Here is a 12814-nt window from a genome sequence, read left to right as displayed (position 1 = left end):
GGCTGCCTCCATATCCTGAAGCAGCTCAAAATGTTTGCCTTTCAAGGTTCTTTTGACTTTAGGGAAGAGCCAGAATCACACTGCAAGATCTGGCGAGTGAGGTGGATGAGGACACACTGTAATGTTTTTACAAGTCTGTCTTTCCATCGGTGGCAGCATTCACTGTGGGTTTTAATCACACCTTGTAAAGACACTCAAGAAGCAGGACTTTCAGAACTGCTTCAGAAAGTGAAAAGAAAGATAAGACAAGTGTATTCAAAGTGAGGGGGGAGATTTTGAGGGGGATTCATGGCCAATATGTCTTTTACTGAAATTATTTTTTAATGTAAACATTCCCTGTATATTTTGATCCCATCAAATAGATGAATAATCCCAACACAAATTTCCATATGTGCAGGAAAATACACATCAAATCTATCACAGTCCTTATCCTGGGAAGGATGGGGGGCTGTGGGAAGAGGCTGAGGAGGGCTCCTGTTTTGCTGGCCTCTTTTACTTTCTGTACAAGAAGACATTCACATAGGATGAGTAGTTTTCCTTAACAGAAAAAACAAACAAACAAAAAACCATGAAAGCACATAAACAAATACAAGAAGTGCAGAGTGAGGACACCTGGGTGAGTTCACAACCCATGCTTTTCCTGCCGTATCACATGACCCCTCCTCCAGACCACCATGTTTGTGGAAACTACAAGTATTACTTACTGAGAGGAACTCATAAGACTTCTCCCCGAAGAGCCTGTTGGCTGTCCTCAGCAAGTACTTCGTGCCAGTCCTGTTCACTTCGTTGAGAAGTAACTGGAAGCCCAGGTGAACATTACTTCCATCGCCATCACTTTTATTGAAAGACAGCGCCTGAAATTAGAAACAGAATAGTGTGAGTACGACCTGAGCCCAGGAAATGGGTAAGCACCACATGCAGATCACCCCTTTGTTTTAGCTCAGATCCCACATGTCAAAAGTCTCATGTGTGCAGCAGATGGGTAAATGAGGGTGCTACACTCATCACTGACTGGATCCATGCACGGATGGGTTCACAGCTGAATGTGCTATTAGGAGGCCTGGCTGGAGGTAGTCACTGGGGTGAACCAGAACGGTCCATTCATGCTCCCAGCTCCTCCCTCCCTCTCTGCCTCCTGGATGCCAGGGTTGAGCACTTTTCCTGCTCCACACCCCTCTCCCATCGTGCGTCTGCCTTGGCGCCATGGACTAAGACCGTGAGCCCAAATAAACCTGTCCTCCTTGGTACTGTGCGTGTTGGTTACTGTGTCCCAGCAATGAACGTGACTGAGACGCTACCATCCAGTTCAAGACAAAAAGTGTCCCTCCCTGCAGCCCTCCACACCCATGCTCTTTGTGTTCACTACCTACAGACATGGCTGCCAACTATTCCTCCCAGCTCTCAAACACTGGAAGATACAGACCCTTGCTGCCCTGGGGTTGGGACTGGCTCTGTCACTGGCTCTGACCAACAGAATTCAGCTGAAGTGACACTACTCCAAGCTTGTGTCCTAGAAGACCTGAGAGCTGCCACGCTCACTGTCTGGTACTGGCCGCCATGATGCAGAGTCCTACTAACACGGCTGGAGGCCACATGGAGAGCCCAGGAGGAAGAACTGCTCTGCACAGGAAGCACCCAAGGCCCCACCCACAGCCATCACCAAGGCTCCAGATGTGAGGCCTCCTCAGGCCTTCCAGTCCCACTGCCCTCTGAAACAGCTACAGGAGTGACCCCAGCTTGCACCATGGGAGGAGGAGGAGAACTGTCTATCAGGCCGTAGAATCGGGGGGAATCATCCTTCATTGTTATTTCCAGCCACCAAGTTTTAGGGTGGTTTTCTGCAGCAACGGGTGACATGTGCAGCAGTGCAGAAGTGTCCCACCATAGCAAAAATCTAAACAAGGAGCCAGGCATGGTGGTGCACACCTGTAATCCCAGCACTCCAGGAGGCTGAGTCAAGAGGGTTCAAAGTTGGACCCCATCACAGGCTTATTTCAAGTTTAGTGAGACCCTGTCTCAAAATAAAATATAAAGGGCAGGGCATGGTGGTGCACACCTGTAATCCCAGCACTCGGAAGGCTGAAGCAGGAGGATCACTGTAAGTTTAAGACCAGCCTGGGCTACATAGTGAGTTCCATGTCAGTCTCAACTACATATTGAGACCCTGTCTCAAAAAACCAAAAAATAAATAAATAAATAAAATTTTAAAAATAAAAAAGGCTGGAGATGTAGCTCAGTGCAAAAGCCCTGGATTTTTAACCCCCAGTACCACCAAAAGCAACTTTTTTCTGTAAACATGGGTCTCCCAAGCAGCTAGAAGAAAAGGACAGCAGAAAAGCACTATAAAAGGGGCTGGAGAAAGGGCCTGTGGCATGCTGTGCTGGCAGAAGTGACGATGGTCATCTGGGGTGATGGAGAAGACAGGACATTTTCCCAACAACTCTCACATCTGGCTAAGGAGTCAGGGAAGAAAGTGGCTGCTTCTAGCTGCCTAGGACAGAGTATGGGAAGAGAGAGGTAAGCTAAAGGAGACACTGTTTCATTGTGAAGCAGAATTTAAAGCAACTATTCCCATCCCAGATCCTGTTAGGCAGAAAATAAAAATATTTCTTTATTCCCAGCCTCTTCAGCCGGCAAAGCATTACAAAAGTAAGAAATAGCTTCAAAGTAAAGGGCAAATCTTTGACCTTAGAAATGAGGGGAAAATCCACTTTGTTAAAATCTTAGGAAGATGAAGGTAGCACCTTCCAGACCCTCTAGACAAAGGGGCTTCCTAACACCCTACAGACATTGTCCCCAGCACCCTGGCTTCCAACACAAAAGGCAACCCTGTCTCCAGCAAGTCTGTGCATATGGTGTAGCAGACTATAAATTGATTAGAGAAAGCCCATGGCAGTTTTAAAGGGATTATTGGGCTTGGAAGTAAAAAGGAGAGATAGTTCAAAGAAGGGAAGGCCTCCAGGCTCCCAACTCTCTCAGGAAAAGAGGCAGGCTGAGAGAACAGCAAACACAGCCATTTCTTTCAGAAGAGGAGGGGAGCTGCTGCAAATACAGAGGGCAGAGCCACAGCCTGAGGGGAGCTGGATAGGAAGATGCCCAAGAAACACAGCAGAAGCCAATCAAGGAATATCCTTGCTCTCAGAGAACAGGACAGAAGCACAAGCCCCTGGCTAGGATTTGGAATCGCTACAGTTCAGTGACTGCAATGTGCCTCCCTTACCTCCTGCCATAGGCTGTGTCCCCTCAAAATCTCTGCATTGAAGTCCTACCAGTACCCCGGAACAGACCATACTTGGAGATACTGCTTTTAAAGGGACAATTAAATTAAAACGAGAGCGCTGATCCAATCTAACTGGTGTTCTCATAAGAGACTGGGACACAGACAAACACAAAAGGGAGACCAGGTGGGGTCACAGGAAAGTTGCCATCTATAAGCCAAGGAGAGAGGCCTCTGGAAAACCAGCTCTGCCCATGCCCTGATCTTGGACTTTCAGCCTCCAGAACAGTGAGAAAATACTGTGTAAGCCAGCCAGGTAGCCTGTGATGTTTGTTACACAGCCCTTGAAGACTAACACAACTTATCCCCCACCATTGTTGAAAGCAGTGTCCACAATGATCCTTTCTTTCTCATCTCACCATCCTGTGCTGCAGCAGATGTATCTCCGTAGTTCCCAAATCTCTGCACTCTAAGAACTGCAGCAAGCAGCTGCATTTCAAGAGCATCGATTGGTCCTGTCCCAGAACTCCCAGCAAGCCTGACCCTAGCATGAGATAAGACCTGAGGGTCTTGGAAGGGCAGGGGCTCAATACACCTTACCTGTGGGAGGGCTGAGAGCCATGAGGAGCCAGAGGGTAGACAGTGAGGGTCACAGGTGGCTCTGATGAGCCAAGCTTTCCATGTTCATACCCCAAAGCAGTTAGCAAAACCCAAACAACAGCCTAGGATCAACCCGAAACATCACTTTTCATCACGAAGGACCTGAGCTGTGTGGATGAAATCCTTCACTCCGCTACTCAGACACTACCTGTCACCTCCCGAAGACCTGAACTCGGGCTCAGCAGGGCGCCTTTCCTCTCTCCATCCCCACCTCTGTGACACCCATACAGCTACCATCCCTAGCAATCCCTCTGAGATCTGAAACTCGGAGGACCAGCCCAGTGGACGGTTACTGATATCCGAAGCACTGCTAGGTACCTGAGCCATCTGGCCAGCAGTGGTTCCCTTTGCTCCCAAGAAGACCATGGCCAGAGCGGAGGAGATGCTCATCGGTGAAAGAAACACATTTTTCGAGCTGTCTTCACCCAGAATTTTCAAAAGACTTATGGCGAAGGTGCCATTTGCTTCTAGCAGAGAATCCATGGTGGCAAGTCTGGAACGATGAATTTAAAATCAGGATCACATAGTTCAGCCTCACACATCACCTACATTTTCACTTCTTTATTACTCACCACTGATGTTCTGTCAGTGAACAAGCAGAGACATTCACAAAACTCAGTGTTTCTTTTGGGGCCCCCACATTATTTTGTTTCTAATATTCAATGAAAAAAACACCCTGGGATCGGACCACAATAGGAGTGGGGTTTTGCCATCAACATCTTTTGGAAAATACCAGGTACAGTCATTATCAAAGGGTTTTACCAAGAAAAGGGGGATGGTTAATTATATATTCACATATTTCTTTCCTTTTAAAAAGGTCAGCACCCCAAATGTGCTCACCTTTCCTGTAATAAATGGCAGTTAGTAGCAGAACACCTAGTGAAGAACACCTCGGTTTTTTAAAACCTATAGGTGATTTCCCTTGTAGGAAAAGGTGGGTTTGTTCGTGAATGAAGAAACAAGCCAATCCTGCTTCCTGAAGACCCCTATCTGCAATACTTCCAGTGAGTAGCACACCACTGGAGTCAGTTCCGGTAGTGGGGTGGAAGAAGGGCTTATTGGCCTCTGGTTCCGTGTCTGCATTCTTTGATGGTGCTTTTATGGCTTATTGTGTGGTTTGATAATTTAAAGAGCATTCAAAATAATAAATTCATTCACAAAGTAACACAAGGGAGACAAGTTTACTGGCGGGCTGTGGCAGACACAATCCTGGTCTGTGAAGCTGCAGGGCCCTGACTGAGGTAAATGTGGTGTCTGGGGACAGGGTGGCTCCAACTACATTCCTTTCCCAGAATTACGACCTGATGGGTCACTGGCTAATTATGACCAGTCCTGGTCTCCCCTTGTTCCTTCTGTAGGAATGCACTGCCTCCCTTTTCTGAGCTCAGCCTATGATAACACTATCACCAGATGTCTAACGTATACCCTGCCCCATCTCTTCCCATGCTTAAAATCAGTAAATACTGGAGGTCTTGGGTGCCCTTTGCCTTTGATGCCTGGATCAGCTCAGGCTATCCCAGATCCCCCTTTCTGTTTAAGCTGTTTCTGTGTCTTTCTGTCACCTTATGTCATATTGCCTTTCAGGAGACTGGGGCTCCAGGCCAGGGACCCAATATGACTCCATTTTAGGGAAAGCTAAAGTCTCAAAAGATAATGAGTCAAACTCACAACAATCACTGTGACCCCCCCCCAATTCTCCTAGGCAATCAACTCATGTGACAAAGCTCACAACTAAGGCCATGCTTCACTTAAGGGGACCCCTTTTGCCCCCCTTGTACTGCACTACAAGGCATTTAGCTATATGTTCTGAACACAGCGTCAGCACTCAGGGCATCTGTGAGGCCGTCATGATGGCACTTGGCTCACAGGGTCAAGAGCAGGGACACGGCTGATGGATTCGGAGGGGCAGATGGTGGTGTCTTCAGCTGGAATCACAGAATCACAAAACATCACGAGGAGGCCAAGGGCTCTAGAGACACCCATCAGCAACTCCCTGAAGTTCACAGAAGTAATGGAGCCACGCTGGGAGCAGAAGGGCCAACTTGGGGCCAATCTCTGTCTTTCAGACACTGTTGGGGAAGCCAGTAACTTCCAGAAAAGCCTGAAAGAACCAGGTGAGAGAACAAGAGACAGTTGAGGGCCTGATGAGCCAGGAAGTCTGCAAGGACCTGTGACCGAGGGAGCAGGCCGATCTGCTCTGAGACTACTCACAAATATTTACTAACTTCCTGTGGCCGCAAATGTGAGCACTCTGAGGAACTCCGAGTGGTGCCCAAGCCGGGCATGGAAAGCCAGAAAGGAAAGAAAGGAAGCCATAAGTGTGGATGCCTCAGGGCACCAGGCAAGGCCGGGGCACCTACCCAGGGACTTGGAAAGAGAATGACAAGTTAACCCTTCCTTCCCGAGCATGCCTGGGCATCTGTAGCTGCGGCCAGCTGAGGTCCAGGTCCTAATCCCTGGAACCGTGGAAGTTCCCACAAGCAGCAGAAGAGACTGCAACTATGAAAAAGGAGCTTAAGGTGGGGAGATCGCGCTGCCTTATTCAAGGGCCCCTACATGCAATCATATGTAGCCATGTAAGAGGAGGCATCGAACTAGACAAAAAGGAAAGAAATGAAATGAAACTCAGAGAGACAGGATCTCTAGAATAAAACACGTTAGCCAGGAAGCAAACTGATGCAACCCAGGCTGTGCACACGATGGAAAATAAGACACAGAGAAAAGGGGTCCAAAGGGAACTTCTAAAGGCACAGATGCAAATTTTCACAAAATTCCCATGCAAATTTCACTTTATAACCCTGCCTACTGTACTGGTGCAGAGACCCCTCTATGACCCCTCTTCCAGCACAGCCACACCTGGGAACTCACAACAGCATCAGCCTGCTACTGATACAGCCGCTGCCACCGGGCTCCCCCAAGCCACGTCCTCATGTCCTCCGCCACTGTTCTGCTTGTGCTCTCTTGAGCCTCGTTCTTGGCAGGGAGCCACAGCACCTCTCTCTGAGCTCCCCCTCCCTGTGACCTACAAAATACCCCACAGTCGGCCTGTAAGAGGAGAGGCTGCTCGGGTCCCGGTGCCAGCGTGGGCCCTGTCAGGTTTGTTCTGCAACAAACCTGTCCTGCAGAGCTCTGACCTCTACTTCTTCATTTCCTTTTTCCTAAGTCTCCTGGAGTTGAACTTCTCTTAGGTGACCATGCCCTCTCTGCAAAAGCAAGGGAGCAGGGTTGCCTGGCTGTGGCCACTGTCCCATCCTGGCTGCTCTTTCTGTAGCCAGACAAACCCAGGATGGGAGTTCTGGGCTTCAACCTGACCTGCTCTGAAACTGATGACACTTTGGCAAGGTACTAAACTTCAATTTCCAGTAGCCTGGTGTCTTTCTTTAAAATGAAGTTTTATTCGGGTTTTCCTCTGTCTGAACTGCAAAACCCTACAGCACAGGCTCAGAGTCTTCTGATTTCATGTTTTGGGGCTTTCGGCAGCTTTGCAGAACTGCTGAGCTTCTTGTTTACAAAGAGTATTGGTGGAACGCAAACACCACTGAGTGCTTTTGTGCCTTCCTAAAGTTCTTCTTGTCTGAGCTTATTGGTGGAGTCGGGGCTTTTAACAAACAATGTAGTTCAACTAACTCATGCTCGCATTGCCCTAAAATGGCTAGCGGGATTGTCTTTAAAATTGGTTACTTTATAGTGAGCTGTTGGTCTCAAACATCCTAGCTTTGTGGCAAGAAGAGGACTCCACAGGCCATGCTGAATTTTTCTGGTCCAGCAATGTGGCATCAGTCCCCCTCCCTTCCTGGATTCCTTTAGTGGTGTTTAAATGATCTGAAGGCTCTGATGCTGACTGAAGCCACAGCCGCGCTGTCAGGCACATCTGAGACAAGCAGGGATGGACATTTCAGCCCTTCTCATCTTGTGCTCTATATCAGATCTCTGTTGAAAGTTGTGATACATCTGACTCCTCCAGAGCATGATCCCTTAGAGGCTTTCATCATGCACTGTTGTGCTGTACTGCTCTTCTCTTTCATTATACACAGGACGGGTCTGGGACCAACCAGCGTTTGCTGCCGCCTGGCTGACACCACTGCGGTTTGGACCTGTCACTCTCAGGATGCCGCACAGCGTCTCCACCAACATGTCCCCTTTCCAATAACCTCCTCGTTGTGGTCCCATGTCTTCCCCCTCTATGGCTCACTCCCTTCTGGTGGAGCAAAATGTCCCAAAGCTTCCTAAGATGGAACACAGACACCCTGATTTCTTGCACACCACAAACACCTTGATTCTAGCATCTCATGTCTCTGAGAGCCCGGCAGCATCTACACTGGGCTGTATGCGACGTTACCTCCAAAGTCTTAAGCCATCGCTTCGACGCTTCCCAGCCTCCAGCATCACTGTTGTGAGAAGCCTGCCAACATTCTGACCCCAGGTCCATCTCCAGCTCCCATCCCTATACTTTGGAAGCTGATAGAATTGTGTCCTCGTCACTGATACTGGGAAATGTCCTTTGTTTCATTGGCCCTGTCCTTCTGGGGAGCCTGGTCATTCATTTTTCTGAGTGTCTGGATAGCCCTTTCCATCTATCCCTTCAAGAACATTTCCTCTCCACTCTGCAAAATAATTTAAGACACTTGCTCATTTCTTTCAGATTCCCTCTGTTCTCTTTTGGTACTAAAACGCTTGGCCTGACCTCTGCTAGGGCTCCCAAGCACCATCAGGCACAGAAGGACTCTGGGTGCCACCCCGGTGTTGCCTTCGGTTGCCCGAGTGGGGAGGACCTTGGCACATCCATTACCTGACCCCACACACGCCCCGGTACACAAAACCAAAGCTCCGCTCACACCTCCTTCCTGCTCCTGCACTTACGTCTGGATGAAGGTCGGTCCCACTTTCTGAAAGACAGCCATGATTTTACATCTCCACCTTTCTATTAGTTTTTCATTAATTTTGCTGTTGCATTTGTTGACTTCCAAGGACACTTTCTTGCTTTCTGATGTCCTTTCTTTTCAGTCTTTGGTTCTGTGTCCTTTTTTTTTTTTTTTTGGTACTGGGGATCAAACGTGGGACCTTGCACTTGTGAGACAAGTGGCAGCACCACTAATCTAAATCCCCGGTAGAAAGTGAATTTTTAAGTATCCATTTTTTTTTTTCAGTCTTTGGTTCTACTTCTTGGAGAACACTGATCACAACTCACTGTGTTCTCTTCTGGGCCCAGCACATCTTTGGGGTCCTTTTATTTTTGCGAACGCTGCTGGCTTTGTTTTAGGTGATTCTCTCTCTATCACACCTAGGCTGCAACCTACAATGTCAGTCCATACTTAGAGGAAAACACGAAGTTTGCTGAAGTTTTGTTCATGTGCCTGAAATGTCTGAGCTGGGGACTTCTCCAAAAACAATCACTGCGCAACAACTCCTGGTCTCCCATCTGTGAGTCATCAACAGCATGACTTCTGTTTTCTTCTGAGGCAATCAGGGAATTAAAAGTACTTTTTGCTTTAAAAAAAAAAAAACAAAAAACAACAACAACAAAAAACACTCTACACTTGGGTGTGGTGGTGCATGCCTGTAATCCCAGCACTTGGGAGGCTGAGACAGGAGGATTGCTGTAAATTTTGAGACCAGCCTGGGCTACATTGTGAGTTCCAGATCAGTCTCTACTACATAGTGAGACCCCCCTGTCTCAAAAAAAAGACTCTACACTTGGGTCATAGATAAGTAAAATTAAGGAACAGAAAATAGAACAAAACAACTTTCATTCTATAAAACTTTTAGGCAAACTCCTCAGCCTGCATGTAGGTATATCAGTCACTTGGGGAATATTTGTCTAGCATGTGGCAAAACAAGATTTCTTACCTAAATTCTCCTGGCCTGTCTTATTATCTTCAGGACAGAGGACACCAGAGTAAGAGGTTTAGGGCGATGCTCAGCTGTGACCTATGGTCACTTTGGTTCCTCCAGAGATCCCACTGTTGAAATTGCCCTCGAGTCATGAGGGCTCTTCCCGTGGACACTAAATTGCCCCTCAAGTCTCAAGGACTCAATCTGAGCTATGAGAGCACCCCAGCCAATCCTTCAGACCTGGCCTCCTGCTTTCTTGGGTGGGCCAGTCTTATCTTCCTTGTCAGGGTGGGCTCCGCTCTCCCCTGTCTTCTGTCTGACTTTCCCATTGCGGCTTCTGCCTGTGAATTCATGCTGCCAACTTACTTTAATTTCCATTATCACTGAAGGAGGATCCCAGCTACCAGGGACACCTGCACTGGGATCCACAGGAAGTCGCTTTTCTACTGAGGCTCTTGGGGCCTGGGAGCCCTGATCCCTAATCCACTGATTTCAGCCCAGGGCCTCCAGTGTGCAAATTTACTTATGGATAGTGTTGGGGATTGCACCCAGGGCCTTCACACTGAAATACACCCCCAGGCCATTTTTATTTTTGTTTTAGACAGGGTCTCAGAAGTTGCTAAATCTAAATCACCAAGGCTGGGCTGGAGATTGCACCTGCCTCAGCCTCCCCTTGTGCTGGGATTACAGGCCTGCACCACCACACCCACCTTGCAAACTAGTTTTGTGAGAAGAATTAAATAAAACTTGAATACTTAAAAACCTTATTTCTTCAGTTATTACTCAGTCCCATCTTTCAATTGTGAACTACATGCCCAAGTAGTGAATACCAGGTATTCAAATCCTCGTTTTGGTCCTGAAACATGAATTTGAAAATAATCCCCCACTATTACGTGACCCTAAACCAATGTTCAGGTTCACTATGAAATTATATATAAACCCTTTAACAATCAGGTATAAAAAGATACAATCCTCAAAAGAAAAAGATCCAAATTTAAAGTTTACCAGTCACTAAGATATTCTAAACACAAAAGAAAAATTACAAACAAGCTGGGCGTGGTGGTGCACTCCTGTAATCCCAGCACTCGGGAGGCTGAGGCAGGAGTATCCCTGTGAGTTTGAGACCAGCCTGGACTACATAATGACTTCCAGGTCAGTCTCAACTACATAGTGAGACCCTGTCTCAAAAAAAAAAGAAAAGAAAAGAAAAGAAAAGAAAAGAAAAGAAAAGAAAAGAAAAGAAAAGAAAATTACAATCTAGTGAGATTTTTAAAACAGCACCTTCCTCTTAGCTGTACAATGGCTGTGCCTATAAGAAGATGCTATGGTTGGCTCCTATTACAAATTTAATGCTTAGGAGGGATTTCCCAGCACCCAATTCCTTAGCTGCAGCAAAGAAGATGGGAAAGATAATTAATACACATAGATAAATTCATCATAGAATTCATTATAGAATTATAAAATTATTCACTGCTTTAAAAACAATTAAAAAAACAATTTGTAATCATTAACATAAAAACTGGACAGGCAAGTCTTATTAATTAGCAATGTTACATTTTTTAAACAAGTCTAGTAAATCCATGCTAGGATTTTTCCCCTATAGCCTCACTAGTAACTTTTGGCATTTAATGTTTATAATTGATTTTATTTAATTGATTAAGTCATAATTTTAAAGACATCACTATTTAACATGCTTCTTTGATTAATGATACCTTCATTTCCTACAATTGAACCTTTTAAAAGTTGGTTTAATGGAAATTTAAGCTCCTGCTCTTCCCTATCTCTTTGCCCATGTGCTTGTGTGTGTGCGCGCGCCCGCGCCCGCGCATGTGTTCGTATGTGTGTGTGTGTGTGTGTGTGTGTGTGTGTGAGGGGGGGGGGGGAGAGGGAGAGAGAGAGAGAGAGAGAGAGAGAGAGAGAAGAGAGAGAGCTGAGCTGCAGCTGTCTAATATACAAACAGGGAAATCACCATTATTTTCTTTTTCTAACAGCTCCTTGGCCTAATCCCATCCAGCAGGCTTGAAGTATAAGCACCTAGTTTTTCATGAACTCCACCTACTCACTTGGGTGACTCTTTATTTTCAGACATAAGGAAAAATATGGTGACTCTGTTCTGATTTTGTTCTACTGTTGCTGGCCTAAATTAATTGTCATTCGCTGAACTCTAATAAAACACCATGGATTGGAATGGCCTTATATATTGCGCATAATTTTACATATAGTCATTCCTGGTACTTGAAGGGCATTAGTTCTAGGACCTCCAAAGATTCCAAAATCCCCAACTGCTCAATTCCTTTATAGAAAACCACACAGAATTTGATATTAACTTTGTACTTCCTCCTAGATTACTTACAATACCTAATGCACTGCAAAGGCTATAAAAAGCAGTTGTTATACATATCGTTTTGGGGACTAAAGGCAAGAAAAGAAAGTCTGCATATGCTCAGAACAGATGCAATCTTCCCTAATTTTTTCATCTACTGTTGGCCATATCTGTGGACAAACTTCGGAGCAATCTGTACTTGCTTTATGGATCCAAGTATGCTCCAAAAATGCACCCTTTCTCGGCAGGGCATCAGGACAAGGGCGAAGTGATTCAGGTTAAGGCTAGGGCTGACGTTAGAGTAATCCAGGGGTAAAGGAGAACGCTAGGCCATGCCCCTAACCTTACAGCACTCTTTCCTGTGAATCACAGAGCATGTACTGCGCCCAGCCCACAGGCCACGGATCCAAGGGCCACTCACCAATCCCAGCTCCGTCACGGCGGCCCTAACAGGCACGACCTGCCTACTCTGGAGGGGCACAGTGGCTCCCACCCAAGCAAAGAAGTGCCAAACGCCATCCAGCTTGGCCCTCGTCTCCCAGTATTCCCGACACCATGAGAACGTTAATTTTCCACATTTCCGTTTGCCAAAATCGAACTTGAAAAGGGGAAAAGAAAGTTGCTAAACGCTAATTTCATCCGGCACTCAGATCCCAGACCATTAGAACGGGCCGTTGGCCTTGAAGACCCCAAACCTGATAACGTTTTGTCAGCAGCGCGTTTAGATCCCGGGGGTCCTCAAGCCCCGCGGGCCCGGGTCCTGCGCGCACCCCGGCGGGGAG

The 12814-nt window shown here is 46.8% G+C and overlaps 1 protein-coding gene across 3 annotated transcripts in view; it reads right to left on the bottom strand.

The window, feature by feature from the left end:
* Window positions 1-12814, bottom strand: part of LOC104861360 (serpin B6) — a 23003-nt gene that overhangs the window by 8242 nt on the left and 1947 nt on the right. The window contains exons 1-3 of one of the 3 annotated variants that reach the window (XM_010622748.3): window positions 12454-12717; window positions 4196-4370; window positions 705-854 (exon numbers count right to left, since the gene is read on the bottom strand). In XM_010622748.3, the coding sequence (XP_010621050.1) occupies window positions 705-854; window positions 4196-4360 (315 nt within the window). In that variant the 5' untranslated portion in view covers window positions 4361-4370; window positions 12454-12717. Of the gene's footprint in view, window positions 1-704; window positions 855-4195; window positions 4371-10990; window positions 11096-12453; window positions 12718-12814 lie in introns of those variants that run through there. The other 2 variants (XM_033761942.1, XM_010622750.3) reach the window with 2 other exon arrangements.

The sequence above is a fragment of the Fukomys damarensis genome, unplaced genomic scaffold (assembly GCF_012274545.1).
Source record: "Fukomys damarensis isolate Sample0158 unplaced genomic scaffold, DMR_v1.0_HiC HiC_scaffold_10, whole genome shotgun sequence".
NCBI classification, from domain to species: Eukaryota; Metazoa; Chordata; class Mammalia; order Rodentia; family Bathyergidae; genus Fukomys; species Fukomys damarensis.
Note: the sequence above shows the minus strand (reverse complement) of the source record. Positions and strands in the feature narration are given on the sequence as shown.